This window comes from Alosa sapidissima, chromosome 13, assembly GCF_018492685.1.
Source record: "Alosa sapidissima isolate fAloSap1 chromosome 13, fAloSap1.pri, whole genome shotgun sequence".
Taxonomy (NCBI): Eukaryota; Metazoa; Chordata; class Actinopteri; order Clupeiformes; family Clupeidae; genus Alosa; species Alosa sapidissima.
This window is the reverse complement of record NC_055969.1, coordinates 3,838,754-3,859,138: the sequence shown is the minus strand read 5'-3', so window position 1 is coordinate 3,859,138 and position 20,385 is coordinate 3,838,754. Positions and strand designations below refer to the sequence as shown.

Genomic DNA, 20,385 nt, shown 5'->3' with positions numbered 1-20,385 from the left:
GATTTTTAGATAATCCGCCAAGACCACACCTTAGGTTGTTAATTGCCACACCCCTGAGCGCATCGTGTAATAAAAGAGAAGGGCGTGGCGAAAAACTCGAGTGTACGATAGGAATACGCTGTGTGTCGGTTTTTGCGTCGTGAAAATAGGGCCCTTGGACTTAAAGCATGTCCAGCCAAAAGTAAGGTATCTATTTGTCAGCGTTCAAGACTGATACGTTTTTGAGTGCATTATGTGTGTTGTGTGTATATGTGTATCCTTAGTTATTTGTGTGTGTGCGTGTGTGTGTTTTATATCCCTTGTATGTAGTGCTGTTTGCAGCCAGCTGGTGGGCTGCTTGAGTGACAGTAGTTGATTCATTCATTTGTGAACACAAGCTCATTAATTTAGTTTCTTTTGATACAACAAGGCTTACAGCATATTTTAAACTTGCAGGCATCACCTGAGGGGGGAAGTATCGTCCATGAGGAGAACTGCTGAGCTCAGAGAGCCTGACTAATATTACTATGTCACCCCTGAAATTGAGTTCATTTCCTCTGGTGTTGCATTAAACGATGGACCTCACCTGAATCATTAATTATCTCAGCAGTTTAAGGCAGTGCTCCTGTGTGGATGTGTGGAGAGTTTGCTTTAAAAAGGACTTACCAGCAGATGTCACTGTTTCACTGCTGTCAAATTTATACGGCAAGTCATTTTCACCTCTTTGCGACAGTGATTTCTGTGAAAGCTGTGCTAGTTTTAGAAGCACCTTCAAATGGAGTATACTTGCGTTAGAATTAAGTTTGCCTTATGTAATCATATTTGGTAGTGAAAGACGTTTTTCACATTAATGCTAGTATATATTCTTCCATGAATATGGCTTGTTGTTAATGAAAACCCCTCCCTGGAATGTATTGTGAATGCACTGTGCATAGTAAATAACAGCAATGTCCTCAGCCCCCATCCAGGTCACAGAGCTGTTGTGCTGGTCTAGTATGATGCCTCTGGGGTTCAACCATAGTGTGTGCGCGCATGTGTGTGTGTTTCTGCTTGTTGCACAGTTTAACCACCTCCCATCCCCCACCTCACATACCCCCTCTATTACTCTGGACTGTCAAGCCTCCTTCCAGCGATGCTAGGACTCTTGTCTCAACCACAACCACTAGGGTATGCTTCCGCTGCTGAGCTGAGGTAAGAGGAGTACCCTCACACAGATGCACTTAATACTCCCTGCGGGTCCTCTTACCTCATTCAGACTGCCCATTCACCTACAAAATTGATTTTCTCCTCCTTGAGTGTGTATGTGTATGTATGGTGGCTCTTCTGTTGGATGCAAGCTGCAAAAAGAAAGAGAAAGACCGAGGGGGAAGATGGGATTGTTTGTTGCAGCATGTTTTTTTTTGTTTCGGGGGGGTGGGGGGTGCAATCATCTTGCAAAATAAGAAATCACTGGCCTGGTTTTGAGTGCTGTAAGCTTTTGTGAACCTTAATTGTCCTCTCTCTTTTCTGTATACCATATTTATTAAAAAATGATCACACAACCAGACACACTCATGCAAATGTGCAAACGAACATGCAGGAAAAAGAACACACACACACACACACACACACACACACACACACTCACAGATTGAGAATCATCTCACACAGAAATTAAACAGGCATTTCTTTTGATCCATCTTCCTGTCCCGTTTATTAAATATGATTTATAAACAGCAAACAGTCCAAAAAAAGAGAATGGACATAGAAAAAATACAACAATGGTTTAAAGAGTTTTATTTTTAATATGAGCCTTCTTCTCCATATTTTTATGTCAGCATAACAGGAACAGTTGCACAATGATCTTAAAAAATATTACTCATTTACCACTACTCCTAAAGAGTTTTCCTTCATAGATTTTTCAAATATCAAAGAGTCAAGCAGGTTAATTAATAATCATCATCAATGTCATGATAAAATAGAAAAAATAGAATTACATGCAATCAGGTCTTCGCACAGGTTCTACCAAGCAAGTGAGTTCAGACCATGTGCCATGGGGAGTCTAGCAGTGCTTTTGTACTAGGACGTGTGTGAGAGTTGTGCTATGCAAGAGACCTTGACAAAACAAAAAAGTATGATATACTTGCAAACTCTGACCAAGCCGGAGGTGATAGTCATTCTACACGTTTAACTCATTACGAACAGCAGAGGGCACTGTTTTTTAAAAATAAAAACAGGACATATTTTCATAGAGGTTTTAAAAAAATGTAACAGGAAGTAAAATAAATAGGGACCAAACTCTGAGTAAAAGGTCACTTAAAAGTGCAACTCTGTGCAACATAATCCTACACCACAGGTGACGTTTCAAGATGCCCCTCACTCAACTAACCTGTGCCCTCCTGGCATGGCCCTCTCTCAAAAAAAAACTTGTCCTGAATGCCACTACTGCTGTCGGAGGCAGTTACGTTGGGAAAGTGACAAGAAAATTACTTAATTTTTTATCCATGAAAATACCTTTTAATAAACGTAAAGCAAATATCATATACTCAATGCATTCAAACACACACAGCAAACTTGTTTGCAAGCTTATTTAAGTACCAGACCACACAGCTATTGAGGCAAACTGATCACAAATGTCTATGGACAAAAAGTACAGCAGCTGTGTTAAAACATCTCAGTTCATATTCAGCACAGATATCTAACCTTGGACTTAGAGACTAGTTTAAGAGACCGCAGGAGTACTCTACAATGAACATCAGATGTCTCAATTCACAGTGTTTCAAATCGAACAGTACAGGCCAACACCTAATGTGTATAGCATGATTCCATACAAACTATACTTTTGAGTCGACTTCGCCTTCAAGTTCAGTTATTGCTCAAGTAATTCTACCAAGCATACATTAAAGCACCAGTGGATTTACTTCAGTTGAAACCCATACAGGATAAATCACTTACAGAAATGAGATACCAAATTACAGCACTACAGCATCTCAGCATTAAGACTTTGTAACATAATACTCTGCCTCTTCATCTGTAGGAGTTTTCAGCAGTACAATTTTTCCTTCCAAACAATAAAAACCTTCCTTTATGCAACATTTAACGAAACCATAGGAATATCTACTTTCATAGTGAATTCCACAAACCTGCTGCTATAGAACCTTTTTTAAATTCATTGTGATTTCTCTTCTTTCACATCTGTCAGGAAAAGACTATTATCTGATTGTGGACACTTGGTTTATTTTTTCAAACCACAGTATATTATAATTTCTGAATATAGTTATATACCATCATTTCATAATATATCTCAATGTCGTATAATATAATCAGTATTATATATTCTCATATTTCCATGCATGTATAAATATAAAATCAATCATTTCTTTTGTTTTCCAAAGTAAATAAGCTTTAAATGGAGTTCCTCAACAGATTTGGTTGCATAGGAAAAAATATTTTTTCACTTATAGGACAATAACAAACTCCCTTAACTGAATGATATCCCAAATTAGATATGATAGATTAGACCTTAAACCAAACCTAAGTAAAACTGGTCCAAGGAAAAAAATGACCTCCATTCAAGTGCATTGATGCAAGAAGAGACAGCATGACTGTAAGCTATAAAAACAGAAATGGTCTCTATTTCAAAACTGGACCAAGGCATTTCAAATCACAAGAACATGTATGTACAACCATGAAAAAATAATATGTGCTAATCAGAAAAGTAGGAAACTGAGTGAACAAAGATTGGTAACATCATGACGATAAACAAACTAGAAGTTACTTCTATTCTGCATTTGGCAGGCAATATTCTAAATATGAATAATACTGACCACACGCAGATGGGAATATATCTCTTGTGAATAATAAAATACATATCTACAAACATTTATAATAAATAAGCCCAATATATAGAGATATGTATTGTATCACAATATATATATATGTATTTCTATACATATATATAGATTTGTTTATGTACATTGGAAGGTGCACTTGCTTAGATGATGTCGTCAAGAAGATGAGGGGTGCCTACCCAGTCCAGTGTCCTTGGCTCCGAGGCAGCCATAATCATGCACATGAACTGTTTTCCTGTCCGCTTGTCAATTGGGTAGATGGTAGTGGGTGTAAACCTCCTGTTCCTCTCTACGAACTCACAGAGCTGCTGGTATATCTGTGGGTACTCATGGCGTAGGAACACCCCTCGCATCCTCAGCTCTCGCTGGATGTTAATAAAGCAGATTTCTCGTGCCTTCCTCCCTTCCTCTCCCTCCTTGTCGATGTCGGCCGTCCCCGGCGGTGGCGTGAGGATCAGCGTCTCCATGTCGTTCTCTTTCCGTTGAACCTTCCTTTCTGGGCTGTAGGAGGCCAGAGCAACCTTGGCGTATTTCCTGACAGTTGGGCTCTGGACCCTTGGTGATGGTCCGTCTGGCACTTGATCGCCAACGGCGATGGATACATTCAAGAGGAAACATTCATTGGGATCATACTCCTTCCCAGCCTCCTGCAGATCTTTGCAGTACTCCCCCAGGTTATCTTTGAAGCTGTCTAGTTCTCGGAGTGACAGGTACGTTGGGGACATGAGGAGGCTTTCCAGGCCATACTGAAGGAAGTTTGAAGATGATCCTGGATTTGGGAATCCTAAAAACAGAACGCCTCTCCCCCGAGACAAGTAGCCCACTTTAGCAATTCGGGAGAAGGCTTTATGAACTTCAGTTGTCTCACGGCAGTGCTTGATGATGTGGCGGCAAATACTACCAATGCGTCCATACAAGCAGCTTTCTTTATGGACGTCCCAGTGTTCCCGGCGGCAGTTACGAGAGCAGTAGTAGGTGTAGCAGCTGTGGCAGGATTTGAAGTACAGGCAAGCATTGAACAGTGTCTCAGTCCGCTGACACCTGCTGTTGGAGCACATCATGGTGTCATCTTCATCAGGACTCTGATCTGGGGAGCACTCCTCCGTGCTTCTGGTGGTATCACAGGTGGCATCTATGTCTTTAAAAGAATCTGGGGTCATTCTGATCGAGGTGGGTTGCTTGTCCAGAGGGCAACTGCTCTCAGACCCTGCCTTTGAATCCTTTCTGGCTAAAGATGCCGCTTCCTCATCGTCAATTAGTTTCTTGAGTTGGCCCAATAGGTCTTCGCTATGCCTACCGCTACAAGAAGGCTTGTAGTCAATGACAAGATCCGCTAAAAGCTCATCAAGCTGCTCTAGGCTTTGCTGCAGTGACGAACTGTTGTGTGTCTTTTCTTTGGTAGAGTCCACTGAGCAGGACATTGTTGCTTCCTGTGCGGTTGCATCATCCCGACCTGGAGCACTTCTAGAATCAAGCACATCCCAGCTAGCTGAGCGTCCCTCTGATTTCGTGAGGATTCCTGGTCGAATGTCATTGTCAGTGATGGTGATCTCAGGCGTGACGTACCAAAGCTTTCCTGATGCACTCTTCCCACCTTCTGTCGGGCTCTTGTCAATGAGGGAGTTTTCGGACAAAGACAGGGCTGCATAGCGTCTTGGTGATGTAGATAGGTTGACAACCACAGGTTTTGGTTTGTCCTCCTTGGACGAAGTCTGTTTCTCCTGATTCAGGAGAGTTTCGTAGCTGCGACCTCGTGGTGCAGCTTGAGGTTGCTCTTGCTCCACGTGTGTGTTCAGGATATTGTCCCAGGACCTTGAGTGTTGTCTCGGCTCTTGGACTGGCCTTGCTGCATCAACGCAGGGATTAGCATACCAGGTGGTCAGCACCGGTTCTTGCCTGACTCGGGTCGGAGTGACCTGAGAGACATAAGAGGAAGGGTAATGTGTAGAATAGCCTGACACATCAGAGCCATACCAGTCATCAGGCTGGGGCTGCACCACTCGCGCACGCTGACGGCCCTCAGTGTAGTATGCCCTTGCTGGAATGTGGTGCTCCATAGGGGGTGCATAGGGGTCACCCGTGTAGAAAATGCGTGGGGGCGCCGTCTTGATCTGGTACGTCCTTGGATCATCTCCGTAGAAGGACCTTGCAGGGGGTGTCTGAATAATGTATGGCCCAGGTTCGCTTGGAGCGTAAGGTTTTTGATACACCTGTGGTGGATACTGGCATGTGTCTATTTCAGCAAAATATGGCCGGGCAGGCACAGTATGTACCAGTCGAGTCCTTGGGTCTTGTACATACTGGACTTTGGGGGTGAGGTTTTGGCTGGGAATGCTGAAGTGGTCCTCATGGTAGTAAGTCCTTGCTGAAGGAGGTGCAGGGGTAGCATATCTCCCCAGATCCTCTGCATAAAAGAATTTAGTTGGCACATTGGGGCTGGAATGAGCCCTTCTTTCCCTTCCATAGTATTCCCTCGGCTCCCTTGGAGAAGGCATCCTTTGCATTGGTATCTCCACAGGGTGCATGTAACTGTTTGGCATACTGTGGGAATACTGGTACGCCTGCCTGTAGTCTCCACTGAAGGAGTCTGTGGGTGTCGGTGTCCTTGACATTGAAAAATGACGGGGCACAGTTAGACTCCGACTTTGTCCACTTGGGTACCTCTGCCAAGGTATGTCCATCCTGGGTGTTGCAGGCTTTCGTCCAGACTGCTGCATGGCTGCATCGTCTGGCTTGATGTCCACCCTGCACCTGACGTGAGGGCTAGTAGCAGGCTTATCCGGCCGGCCCTCGTCTAGTCCCTCTGGGGTGAACACTGGGGAGTACCGGCTGGTGTCGGTGCGCTGGGGCTGCAGTTTGATGGGGTGCACCTCATGCATGAGCGCTCTGGTTGCAGCGAATGAGCACTCTCGGCGTGGCGACACCTCAGGCTTCCACTTTGTGTCCCGTGGTAACCTCTGTGTCTCTCTTCCCCTTCTTCCCACGGGCGGGGAGCCTTCAAAGGACACAGGGGTCAGACTGGCCTGTGCCCTTGTGGCACTTTTCGACCTGGCCCTTCTCTTCATGTCTGTAACGACCATTTCACTGGCCATTTCTGCACTGATTGGCTGTGGGGTCAGTCTATGGGTGTAAAGGTCAGGCGAGGAAAAACGATGTTGGCCCTGCTGGCGGCCCAAGGCATTCCAGGCTACATCTGGATGAGCCACATAGCGGTCAGCCCTTCTATGTGGGTACTCCATAGAGTTAGAGTTGAATCTGGGCCTGTCTAGTGACCCGACTAAATCAAAGCTACGGCAGTGCCTCTTTTTGCTCTTGTCCCGATTGTCCTCCAGTGTGCTGGCAGATGGGGAATCACATTGTTCAGAGGGACAGGAGGACTGGGTGTGTGTGGAAAGGGATTTCACTTGTATGTCTTGATACACAGTTGATACCAGTAGATCAGGTGGGTCTGTGCGTGTCATCTTAATGGGACTTCTCTTGTTTTCTCCATTAAATCTTTTCAAGGGTTTTTACACCCTAAGAGAGAGAGAGAGAGAGAGAGAGAGACATTTGATAAGCTTTTGGTTGGCAATGCAGTGCTGGTGCAACATCTAAATTATTTATTATACAGAAACTTGTAAATCAAAATGTAACACCGTTGCACTTTTATAAGACATGTTTCCTAAGTGAACATTACACAAAATAAATATATAAAAGTGTCTAACGCACATTACATAGCTAAGTGTCACAGCACCTCTGTCAAACACTTTCATTTTACACAACTATTTGGTTTGCTGATAATAATACCTCACAGTAAAAGCACCTTCTACAGCTTGTATACCTATAGTCATTTCTGCCATAAAGTGAAAAACCACAAAGGGAGAACACAGTCACACAAAAGTAATCTTACTTAGATGGCCTGAAGAGAAATCACAAGCCATGACCGATTTGTGTAGATTAGTGTAGATTACCGGAAGAACTTGTACTAAGCTTGTAGCCACGTGTTGTCAGACATTTTAATGGTATATTACAACCAAAGTTTGATGTAATTACATACTCATTACAAAACGAGTTTGCAAAAAATCTCAGTGCACCACCATCTGTTCACTGCAGTCACAGTGAGTACTTTAGCTGCACCGTGGACATGCAAACTACATGGTCAGGTTACAGAGGAGGCTTTTTTTCAGATGGACAAAACACTAAGAGACAAGGCATTTGAGACCAACCAGATGTAATGACTGCACGTTGGTTTCCGAGGGCTTCTGATAAACTAGCCTCACAACATTTTATTGGCTGCTTTCCAGAAGTGCATTTGAATGGAGCTCTTTCTGAGATGTTGTTTATCTCGCTAGCAGTAATTGCTGGCTGTAGTGCACTGTGAAGCTCTCACTGACATACAGTGTTACGGTGAAGTGAAAGCAGGCCAAACATGAAAAGGGAGAGACATTTTATATTATAACAGCCCATATTCTGAGTTATGTCTGGCCTTGGCTATTACTCATGTTGAGGATGGTCCATTAGCTCATATATTCTCTTGACTTTAAGACTGGTGTCAGCTTCTTTCTGGAGCAAGTGTCCCTCTGTCAGTGCAGTTATTACTTTGCTCCCATGTTCCCCTTTAATCCTCCAGTCTAGAACCCAGTACTTGTCCAAATGACTGCTTGTCAAACGTATTGACAATTGTTGCCAGGTTCTGAACTAATATCTGATCCACTTTCATTTCATTGAGTTGACAGAATAAAATTATTGTCAGCCCTTGATTAGCATAAAATAATAATAAAATTATAGGCATATAAAGTGGCTTGCAAAGGTTTGTGCACCATTGGTCAAAAATTATTAGTGTTTGAGTAGAGGATGAAGTTAAATCTGAAACAGTTTTCAACATTTAAGCAAGATTACTTTATGACTTTTGTGTATACTGTAAGTGTAAAGTGTTTTGCACCATGCAAACGTCTGGGCAACCCAAGAGATTTGGGCTCTCAGATCATTTTTTAACCAAGATCCCAGAATCAGCAGCCATGGGCCTACAGTAGCACTCTGAAAATTAGCATAAATGTCCACAAAGCAGGAGAAGGCTGTAAGAAGATGTGAAAATATAGCCCTTGCAGTACCCACACACAAGATGAGCAGCTAGGACTTACTGAGGTGAAGTGGTAATGGAGTAAATGACACAGCAAGCAAGCAATGTGGATTTTGGTGGAGTACAGATTTATTTACAGTGCAGGAAAAAGGAGTGCTCTGACAAATAGCAAACAAAAAAGAAACAAAACAGAATCAACCAACAGGTTTCTAATGTCATAGTAAAAGTTTTTACTTCAGAACACACAACAAGACAACCTCACAACAAGTTGTCGCATCCAAAATACACTCCCAGACTCAAGACCTCTCCTAGACTCCTCTCCCAAGATTCCCTCCAAGACTCCCCTCTAGCCGAAAAACCCTGGCTTTGAATAAAGCCACCAATTGGCCTAAATTGGTAGATAACCATATTTAGACAGAAACATAATTTAGACATACATTAGAACCATAAATCAACATACACCATTAAAAATAACATTATTATATATTCTTGATTAAATAAAAATAACACTGCAATATACAATTATAAAAGTACATCACCACCCCTGCACAATCAGCCACATTCCCTTACCCAATTACCCAATTACAGGGTGCTCGTGTTCCTTGGGGGAAAGATAGTTGTGCAGGACCAGGAAGTGTAAGCTGTCAGTGTTTGTTAAGCTAGTGCCTGTGTGCATGTAAGTGTGTTTCCATGATTGTGCGTGTAGGAGGAAACCAGTCAGTTTAAATGTTGCGGGAAGGGTCAGGGGGGTTAGTGAAAAGGAGGGGGTACCTTTTCACAGAAGCTCAATCAAAGCTTCTTTACACTATTTACAATTAAAATGAACAGGAATAAGATACATGCTAAAAACAAGGCTATTTAAAACATATATAAAAGCAATAAATGTGAAATAGTACAAGAAAACAGGATTACTATTAAACTCCAAAACACCTTCAAGATTTAGCAGACTCAGAAATGGTGGTCCACAGTTCTGGGGACACCTGCACAATATATTGTATGTCCTCCGTGGGAGTCATCAGAGGAAAAGAAAATCTTGTGTCCCCACCACATCATTCAGCATCAGAAGTTTTCTAAATAATCATCTCTATGCCTTTTTGAAGGCTGTTTTACACGCTTATCTTTTCACAGTAACAGACATTTTGACCCTGGGTGTATTCCTTTATCATTGACAATAAATACCAAATTGCTCAGCTCATTTTCAAGGTCTCATTGTATTACATAAACTTAAGCAAAACTCTAATTGGTTTGGGAATGTTGGAAAGAACACCAAGTTAAAAGCTTCTGACAATTAGAAGCCAGATTTCAAAAAGACGGGAGGTGGGTTTTGAGTGCTACCTAAGATCCATCCGTATGCATTATTTGCTGTATCAAACCACCATCTGAAATTGCATAGTGAGGGAAATTACAGGGCACTGCTGCCACAGTGGTATCATTACCACCCAACTCATACCAAGGTACTACAGTATGGTTGCTAATGGATGCAGTTACCTCAGCAACAGAACAGTATATGACTATAATCATTTAAGAACGTACGGCAAGACTTCACAACGCCCTTGGCAGAGAGAGAATTGTTTTCTATCTCAGGGTGGAGGAAGCATTCTGTCACCAATTGAATCAAGAGTGATTACTTCAACGAAATACTTAATAGGCTGAATCCAAATTTCACAAAGGAACACTTAGTTGAATGGAAGCACATCCTCTGAAGTTGGGGTTTAGAGGAAAAAAGCACAAGAAGCACAGTCTAAAAATATCTTCCTCTTGCAAGTTCTGGGCCATCTTGTCATTTCTAATGGCTCTGGATTTCATGGGACGAGGCTGTCAGGGACCGAAAGTAATCATATTATTCAATTCCTGACAACTCTGACATCAAAACATCCAGCAAAAGCTTAAAAATACCCCACCCTTAAGTAGGAGCTATCACAGAAACTTGGCACACACTAAACAGTAATGCTTTAAAGTAAAATATAAAGAGAATGGCTGGTTGTGTGCTAGAGTAAATTGGTACTCTGGATAATAAAAATTATATGAATGCTCATACATTGTCTTCACATGACAAGTGTACCATGCTCTAGCTCTAGAGAGGCTGTTAAGAGCAGTCTTCCCACATTCAAGGTGGAGATTTAACTACAATAACTAGCAGATGCTTCAGCAACGTGCTGTCAGCCCGGCGAGAGCCTTGACATCACCAGCGCGAGGTAAGAGGGCGTCCTCTCGGGGGACGCGGGGGTGAGTGAGGCACGCGCCGCACCTGTGCATGGCCACCTGCATCATAGCAACATCCCCTCATTAGAGCCTCCGGGGAGACCACTATAGGCTGCCAGATGCCCCAGAATTCCCCTCACCACCACATCTTTGTTTCGCTCTTCGTTTTCTCTCTCTCTCTCTCTCTCTCTCTCTCTCTCTCTCTCTCTCTCTCTCTCTCTCTCTCTCTCTCTCCTCCTTTCCACCACACTTGATGATCAAGGTTTCTACCTACCACAACAGACGTGCGCCCGGCTGTGCACCAAACACAGACCATCAGAGCAACAATGCGCATCTGTAAGGCCTCCTGTCGACCCGCAATTCAAACAGGCTCTGCTGATTACGATTCTGTGCTGAGGGGGAGAGAGAGTTGAGGACAGGCTTGCTGTGAAACAGCAGTGCGTGCTCTCCACCACTTCAGCCTATTCAGCACAGTACTGCATAAACCTTACTTATTGACAGGTCTTTCAGCCCTGTGGAAACACAGTTCAGCCCCTAGCACATTTCGCGCATCGCCAAGCTTTCAGAAAGCCTGTTTAGGTTTTAAATTTGCTACACGGAGAACAAGTTTTCGAGACTTTCAGGCAATCGAGACTGCATCACCCAAACAGAGGAGGAAGCGGAGACTCCTGAGGGAGGTGTCTTTTGTCACACCCCTGTCATATGCTAATGTGGATCCTGCTGCCGTACAAACATCCCCTCCCAAGATGTTTACACATAGAGTCTCAGTTGGCACCTTCACATGATCTCTCCTGATCATAAGACTGTGAGGTGTGTGTGTGTGCGTGTTTGTGTGTGTGTGTGTAAACAACATGCCTCTTCTGCGATGAGACTAATCCAAGACACACATAAAAACCTGATGAAAAAGGAGAAAACGAGGCCGCATGACACAGTAATTTCCGAGGAGTGCGCTGTCTGGATCGGGCTCGCACGTCGGTGCTGTATGGGGCCCGGCGGCAGCCGCAGGGGGAGCGCGCCGGGGCTCCCGTAATAGGATTAGCCCCTTCACTGTTTTGCAAACAGCTCAGCACAAGTGCAGGGGGAGCGGCGAGGAAGAGGCAAGAGGAAACGCTTTTGCAGTTTGCAGCGAGACGGCGGCGTGATGAGAACATTGGCGGTGACTCACGGCACTACGTGCAGTCCTTGTGGTCCCTCCAGGCGCTTTCGCATTGTGGAGCTCCCTATTTATTTTTCTACAGGCACCACTGTATTTGCTCTTTCCAAGTTGGAAATGCCAAAGTGAACAGTGAAGACAGGCACATTTTTTTGCAAGCTGACACTCAGTCAAGCCGAGCGCAAAGTGTAACATGCTTTCTAGGGGCTAATACATCACTTGCTGATTATGTTCCTCACCACGTCTTCATTTAAAATTATTTTGATAGTCCTCATTGGTTCGTTTGAAAGGCTGATTAATGTTTAAATCAGTACTAACTGGTTCGACATTCCCTATGGTCAAAAAAGGGAAACACTGGGTTTACATCTGATGCAAATAATGAGACGATCCTTAATCTAGATTCATATTAGATTCTATATCAGGTTCTTTGAATTGCTTTTTGCAGTGAAAGTGTTGCCCTTGCCATCACTGAGACAGTGCTTCAGTCACTTTCCTGTGTGGAGATGCTGATGTGAAAGTCTTCTGCGGTGCCTGCTGGGCCACTACTTCAACCCTTTTAACCTGTTCGGCTCTACACATGGGTGTGAATTATTTAATAGGAGCTGCATCTTGCATCTTCCATTGAGCATCCTCTACCTCCAACAGACATCAAACATACTTCCTCTCGGAACATGGATAAGACATTTATCAGTCAATTAGTCAGTTTATCTCTGCATGTCCTCCATTTCTGATTTATGTTATGACGTATAGGCTTTTATTTTTATCTGTGAAATCTCATAGGAGAGCTTGGATGGCTGTGACTGTTTTCGCACTGGACATTGCTAAAAAAACAGACTGTGGTGAATGAATGCTGCTGATGATTTAGCAAATCCTTAAGTCCTTGTTCAGCATCGATATACCTCAAAATGGGAACTGGCCATGTCATCGGCTATGCCTGCTGGACCTTCGATCTATGTGAGAAGACTTGTGGGTAAGGCACTAAAACTCCTTTCTGAGAGCATTTATGGCCTGCCGGAACTCTCCGGTGTCCTAAAGTGATAATAATGAGCACTTAACACATCTTATAGCTCGTCGGCCCCTGGGTCTCGTCTGCGGAGGAGAGGGGCATTGTCATTGTCATGAACACAGCAGACCTTCGAAGGCAAACAAAAGCCAAAAGTCTCATTCCCCTCTGACTCACTGGTGTCATACCACCACTCATCAGGCAATCTGTGCCAATCGGTGGCCTTTCGCACAGCATGGATTCGGTCTTCTGCCAAATGAGTCGGCCATCAAAGGAACCCATTCTGTGGCCTGCCACTCCATTAGTGTTTGTGTAATTAGTCTGTTTGTACCGGAGCACAATGGCTTGTCCTCTGAATGGATCCACACATTACCGCCCTAAATCAACCGTCTCGATAAAATAACTGTAATAAAATCTATGGATGTCAGATATAATTGTCCCGTACACAAAGCGTGATCCAGACAAGGGAGGAAAAATGCTGGTAGAAGCATGGGGTCCTTGTGATCAGGAGGCTGGGAAGCAGGGCATAGGTGAGGCCCAGTGCTACTGTATTCCGGCCAATCGTCCGGAGAGCGCCGCGCTGTGACATTCACTCAGTAAAATGATGATGACAGGCACCATACTAATGTCCTTCTATTGGCTCTCTCCTGGGAGTTCTCTCTCGCAGGACCATCTGTTGAGGCCTGTGATCTGGCAATCGTGACCCACCCTTGCAACACACACACGCCCACACACACTCTTAAAGAGTAAGTTCCTTGGAACATTTCATAGTTTTGCCACATTCACAAAATACCACTGTTTTAGCTATGGTGTATAATGTGCAGGCCTATAATGATCCATTATTTGAACCGATGTACCCCATATTTAAGTATGAGATCCATTTAAGTATTCAATGAATTAAGATGGATATATACCTCTCTCTGGCACAAAGCAAATATAAAGTAAATATCTTTAAATAATATATTACACAATATTGTGTTCCATTCCAAAGGCCAAAACTTTTTAGCATTGTTACAGTTTTGGTTCAACATTAAGCCACTTAGACCTAAGTGATCTGAAAAACGTCAACCTATTAAGAATAATTTGCTTTTAGCACTTATATTATGATCATTTTTCAAAGACTCTGACTTGGTAGTGTGAGAACTGGGTAATAAAGAAGAGAAACATAGTCAGTTATTGGTCTCAGTTCAGTCAAATAAAACCACTGTTTATAGGCAGAAAGACGATAGCGAAAAAGATCTGCCTGCTGAAAACACGGCCACACTGTTTTTACATGGCCTGATGAAATCGAGATCTGCTTCACCATACTGCTGCTAAAGATTGTGTGACAGTGACGTCTGGCTGAGAAGCTTTAATTGTTAATGCAACAGCATAGCGACTGAGGCGATGTGTTTTTGTGAAAACCCACAACCACTACATCCCTGGCATGTGCCACCAACAGAGCAAATGCTGTTTCATCATCACCAGCGGAAATCCAATCTGACAAGATAAAGACCTCTATATTAACACTGTATTATCCAGCCATTAGCATTGACAGCTGTCCACTTATCCATGGGGGCGTGGCTGGTGAGTACCCCTACTCATGCATTGCCACTAATCATACTGACATCTGCCAGACTTTATCATAAACCTTCAGGTTTATGCTTTTATGGTCATTTGACCTTGGACTGATCCATCCACGATCTCACATTATCCCATAATATACTTTCCAGATTCAGCTTATCAATAGCCACAACCGAAAACAAGGCAGTTTTCTATGGAAGCCTGTTTCCGCCACTTGGACAAAAAATTAAGTAAAAATTATTTGCAATAATGAGATGCAAAGTATCTCATAATTCTGATTTAGGCCTACTACATCATACTTTTGACTTTTTAATCTCAGCATATTTACTCAGTATCTAAACATTTTTAGTATCACTTTACTTTAGTGGCTGTTTGGCAGAAATGGGCTTCTGTAGTTGCTGCGAAATAGCCCTCAGCCCAAATCCAATTCAACTTCAACTTAAGATCTCAAAATACTGTGTTTTTCTTGTCACTCTATTCTTATCTCACCCTATTTATCCTTTGGGGAGAAGAAAATATTTTACAGAGCCACTTTCATAAACCTATCCATATTACATTTAAAACCCATCCTTCACTTGATGACAACAAAGACCAGAGGAGAGTCAATGTCTTGATATCCAGCAGCCTTCTTTACTATTTGACAAAGTAGATACAACATTCTTGCCATTGGTGGGCTATAACAGACATTCTCATAACCCTCGGCTAATAACCCATTGATGGCTCACTCCGGATCGCTTAACCTTGTCTTCTTCTTTGAAGGCCTCACAAGACAGCGCTCCCCCCTTCCTTGTATCAGAAGATATGGGGAGATCAGGCATGAAGTGGTGGTGGCTGGACTGCCAAATCACTCACTATTAGTCTCCCCCTCCCTCCCTCTCTCGGCTTGTGTTCTTTTCTCTTCTCCCCTCTCCTCATCTTCTGACTAGTCGTGTTAAATCCTCTGGCATCCGATTCCCTGCCAGCGTTCTGACCTGTTTATAGCCTTGTCTTGGTCCAATGTCTGCACTGTCATTCTCTCTATGACCCCCAGGCCTTAATCTCACTAATCCACTCACGCCCCGGTATCCAACATGCAGTAATTTAATAGAACTCCACGGTGGGAATCAGGACACTCCATCCGTTGAACAAACATTGTTGTCTGTTTTTTTTTTCTTCTTTACAAGGACAGCCAAATCCACAAACACCGTGCAGCATCCAATAAAAAATGTCAGATATAAAATGTCAAACAGTGAAATATGGTGAAATGCTATCAAAGGAACATTAAATAATACTCCACTCCAGCATGTACCCAAGCAAAATTACTTGAGGTTGTTGTTGTGCATAATGAACTATAGAGCTTTCAGTTTGAAAGGTTTCCAGGCTGGTCATTTATATGCTATTGAATACCCCACCCAATGTACACTGTACAATGTGTGATTAGGGGTGATATTAATCTTTCTTTTGAGGTTGAGACTCCCTGCCAAACTTTCACAAACACAAATTTGTAATGAGCAAATTAGCAAAAGCTAAACAACCAACAGCAATTTCTTCATAGTAGTCTTTCACCAAACCCTGAAATCAAAGCTTGTACTCAATTCTCAATGTTGACATAGAAAGACCTCAGCATGAATCGTTTAACCACAGTCTGGAATTCTTAGTCTCTCCATCATCCGGCTGGAGCATGTCCGTAGGCAGCGAGGATGTGTGTGTGTGTGTAGGGGTGGGGGTGGGGGGGGGGTTCAAAATCCCATCCCTCAGTGTGTCGCAGGAGGCTTCCCCTGCACACACACACACTCTTCCCCCTCCTCCTCTCCCCCATCTCTCTCACCCCCACATCCATGGGCTATGCAGCTGGTTCTGTGAGTCAGAGGGCTGCCTTTTTTACTCCATGCTAACGCATGGCAGGGACCCCGGCACAGTGTGTGCCACTCAGCGAGCCACCGCCAGGCCAAGCCTCCGCGGAGAAAGCTGGGCTTTGTTGGTGCCTCATGACCCATATCATCACAGCTAAAAAGGGGCATGGGCGCTGAGGGCAACACATCAAAGCTCTCATCCGTTCTGTATGATTGAGAGCGAGAGAGAGAGAAAGAGAGAAGAGAGAGTGAGAAAAAGAGAGAGCCCTGAACTCCCTTGCTCCTTCGTACGGCCAGGGGGAGGAAATGGGACTAAAAATATCGGCGTACGTCTGTGTTCTGCAAGCAGCAGTGCCATATGCTTTCAGGCCAAGGCATCATAGGGATGGGTCGATACTGATCCTATCACAGGCCTCTGCAGTGCCAGCATATACAGTACGGTGGCTCGTCGCAGACAGGCAGCAGGGGAGTGTGTTTCCGTAGCATGTGTCTCAGATGCCACTTATACTTCTCTGGTTCCCCTCTGTGGGAGCGTCCATCTCGACCAGCAAAATGTGAGTTTGGCCCTGATAGGACATTATAGTGCTGTGTGTCATCATGGTATGAAGACTTGTCTGTGTTCGAACTGAGAGTGTCTACATAAGGACAAGTTCACCGGACTTTGTGTGTGTGTGTGTGTGTGTGTGTGTGTGTGTGTGTGTGCAAGTGCATTTGGTTGTGCAAAGAGAGAAGAGAACAAAGAAGGGACTTGGACAAACACATTGACAGTGGATAAAAGTGAAAGTTACTGCATCAAAATACTATTAAAACGCATAGGCTAGGTCTACCTCACACGGATTTGCCAAGAGGATGAAGTCCTTACAAACCTAGCCATGACTATTCAACTATATTTATCAGTTGAAGAGTCAAAGTCAGCTCGAGTGATGCATGCTCGGGTAGATCCATACAATTTAGCATCCGCCACATCAAGTGTGCTCTAAGAGCATGACGTATACTCCCTCAGCATCCTCCACCACGTGACTCGCGCGAGCCATTTCATCACGCTCGGTTTGAGGTTAATCTAGTTGTAACACTGGGATGCCCACAGAAGTGTATTTTCCCTGTTCTACAATCACGTGATCTCTAGTAACGCAGTTAAAAGACAAGCGAATCTACAAGGAATCAGGCGTCGAACGATGCATCATTATTGTAGGCAACTATTAAAGCGGGAAAGGCGAAGAAGCACACTTGCTTCCATGCAAACGTGACTAAAGCAAATTAACATAAAGGTGTGTATGAAGTATAGTTCTGCAGTGTCGTTATATGTTAATACATCAACGTTTACTGTGCAACCAGTTATAATGGACAAATTGTTATTGAAACAGAGACAGTGCACTATTCACACACTCAAGCAACGTCTTGCGCAGCACATTCATTCGTGTAGGGCAGAGCTTTGACAGATGTGCGCACCTCTTCAAAACTACGAAAACTAATTTAATTTGCATCGGCAAAGAACCCATGAAATAACTGCATCTTGATAAGCGCACTCTAGTGTCCTGTCCTCACGTATCGTGAGTGACAATTATTCTCAGGTTAGAATACAAAAAAGAGAGATTTCCATCAACTGAAATTCTGCTTGGCAATGACAGTATAACAACGATGCACATATGATGCCCATAACGATTTGGACAGGACCTTACCGTTTCGTTGCAGTCACCATACATATATCCATGTTTAAAATACAAGCGGTGGCGATGCTTAACGTTGTGGTAGGTGGGATATTGCATTTTATGAGTAAAAAACCGTTTGTAATCCGTCTTATCGGTCAACCATGTCGTCTTCCGCGCCTCATCCTTCTGCTGTGCGTATGTTTCGCACTGCATACGTCGGGTTACTACGCGCTCTCCCGGCTTACGGTGCTTCCAATGCGTCTAATATGCATTTAAAAGGGGCGTGCCAAATGAGAGAGAGGGGGAGAGAAAGATGGGTGTATCATGTATGATGATAACCTACACACTTGCTTGCACTTTCCAAGATCTCTTTTCACGATTTAAATGTATTACAATTATTTGATAAAATTATTCAACAAAGTCCATGTAGACTCTGCAACCGAGTGATGATCTTATCTCACAGTTGTCATTTGCCTACACATGTCTCGGTCTAAAGAAGAGTCGCCTAATGCATGATCAACGACATTCATAACCAATCATGTGAGTGATGGAGCATATTATAACTGCAGATATCAACAACATGTCCTCTAGCACCGTATACTCTGCTACTACATTACCTCATCACAAACCACACTCTGCACTAATAACCCACATCCACATACCTAACTGAAAATAGTGCTCTATGTTTCCACTGTTATCATAAGTTGAATAGACTTCTCCCCCCTCTGGTTTACAACGGAAATGAGTCGTGCAGTGATGAAGTTTTTAGTTCATTGGTGATAAGCAGGTGATAACAGCCACCTAGTTCCCTAATTGCACCATGTGGGGCGATAAATGCTATCAATGTAATATTTCAAGAGACTATTATATAAACGTTTCATATGAACATTGGAATGCAATAACTTTGTGCCTTTATACATTTTAATTTTCTTGATCAGGTATTGGTATTATATATTATATATTATTAGAGGTGTTCATTCTAGTTACCTGGCTTAAGTCATTCCATGTTATATGTATCCTATTTAATATGAAATGATTTTGAATGGATCCCCCATTTTATTTCACAATGTAATGTTCATTCTATCCAAAGCGAACCAATCAGTCTGCATTATCTACTTCTCTGTCTACTCCAAGTTAGGATAAGATTCAAGACAATGCAGTGTAGTGTTACACATCAGCTTCCTCTCATGGGCCCAGTCATTCAGTTTTACACAGACAGCACCAGTGGGACCTGCCTTTGGTGATGGGATTACCCAAAGACAGAAAAACTGCTCACCTCTTGAGCTGAATGAACTTGTGCGTTTCTCCAATGGCAATTATTTCAGCATGTCGCCTCCGCCATCTCGCTCATTGTAACCACACCTGACAGTTTGTCACCTGGAAGCCGAAATGACCTCATTCCTTTATGAAACCCAAAGTGGAATTCAGATAGCTAGAATAGAATATTGGCTATAACAAGCAAACGCTAAATTGTGGGTGGGAGAGCTTGTCTGGAATATATCATATTTGTTTGCAGTTATGAGTTGTAACAAATCCTTATTGTTTATTTGCAAAGAATTACCCATAAAACAAAATTAGATATATTATAGGTGTTGTACCTACTGTATAGGAAAAACGGTGTCTGTTTTGTATTCAACTCAATATTGCGACATTATTTAATTACTGGCAATTGAATTGTCATTACCGACAGAATGGTTGCAGTTGTTGTTGTGTGTTTGCTATGACCTTGACACAGACGTCCTGTCCAACTCCATGTAGCCCACTCCTTCCCATGAGCGGGTATTTAATTCCCCAGGATCACTGCAGTGTGCCGGGCTTCCAAGCCATAGGAGGATCCAGTGCTGAGATATTGATCTGATTCTGGGCAGAATGAGAAAATCTGCTGAATGGCACACACCTGCTCACATATCACGCGCCCAGGGAAGGGCTCGCATTTATCTGGGGCATGATGTCAATACATAGCCAGGATACACACACGCACACACACACACACACACACACACACACACAGGACCACACATGTGTGCACACCCACATACACACATACAAATATGCACTCACTCTGTATGCACAATACAGTTACACCCACATGTATGTGACATTATCTGGATTATG

General features: G+C 43.3%; 1 protein-coding gene across 2 annotated transcripts; it reads right to left on the bottom strand.

Annotated features, from left to right (window-relative positions):
- Positions 1–1,914: 1,914 nt before the first annotated feature.
- On the bottom strand, positions 1,915–18,496 carry ajm1 (apical junction component 1 homolog). Of its 2 annotated transcripts, none has more exons than XM_042059189.1 (2): positions 18,301–18,496; positions 1,915–7,325 (listed from the first exon to the last, which is right to left on the bottom strand). In XM_042059189.1, exon 2 carries the CDS (start codon positions 7,268–7,270, stop codon positions 3,953–3,955), a length of 3,318 nt encoding a protein of 1,105 aa, XP_041915123.1. In that variant the 5' UTR covers positions 7,271–7,325; positions 18,301–18,496; the 3' UTR covers positions 1,915–3,952. The 2 variants fall into 2 exon arrangements, with proteins under 2 accessions (XP_041915123.1, XP_041915124.1); XM_042059190.1 differs by lacking the exon at positions 18,301–18,496 and adding an exon at positions 11,345–11,698.
- Between the last annotated feature and the right edge of the window lie 1,889 nt (positions 18,497–20,385).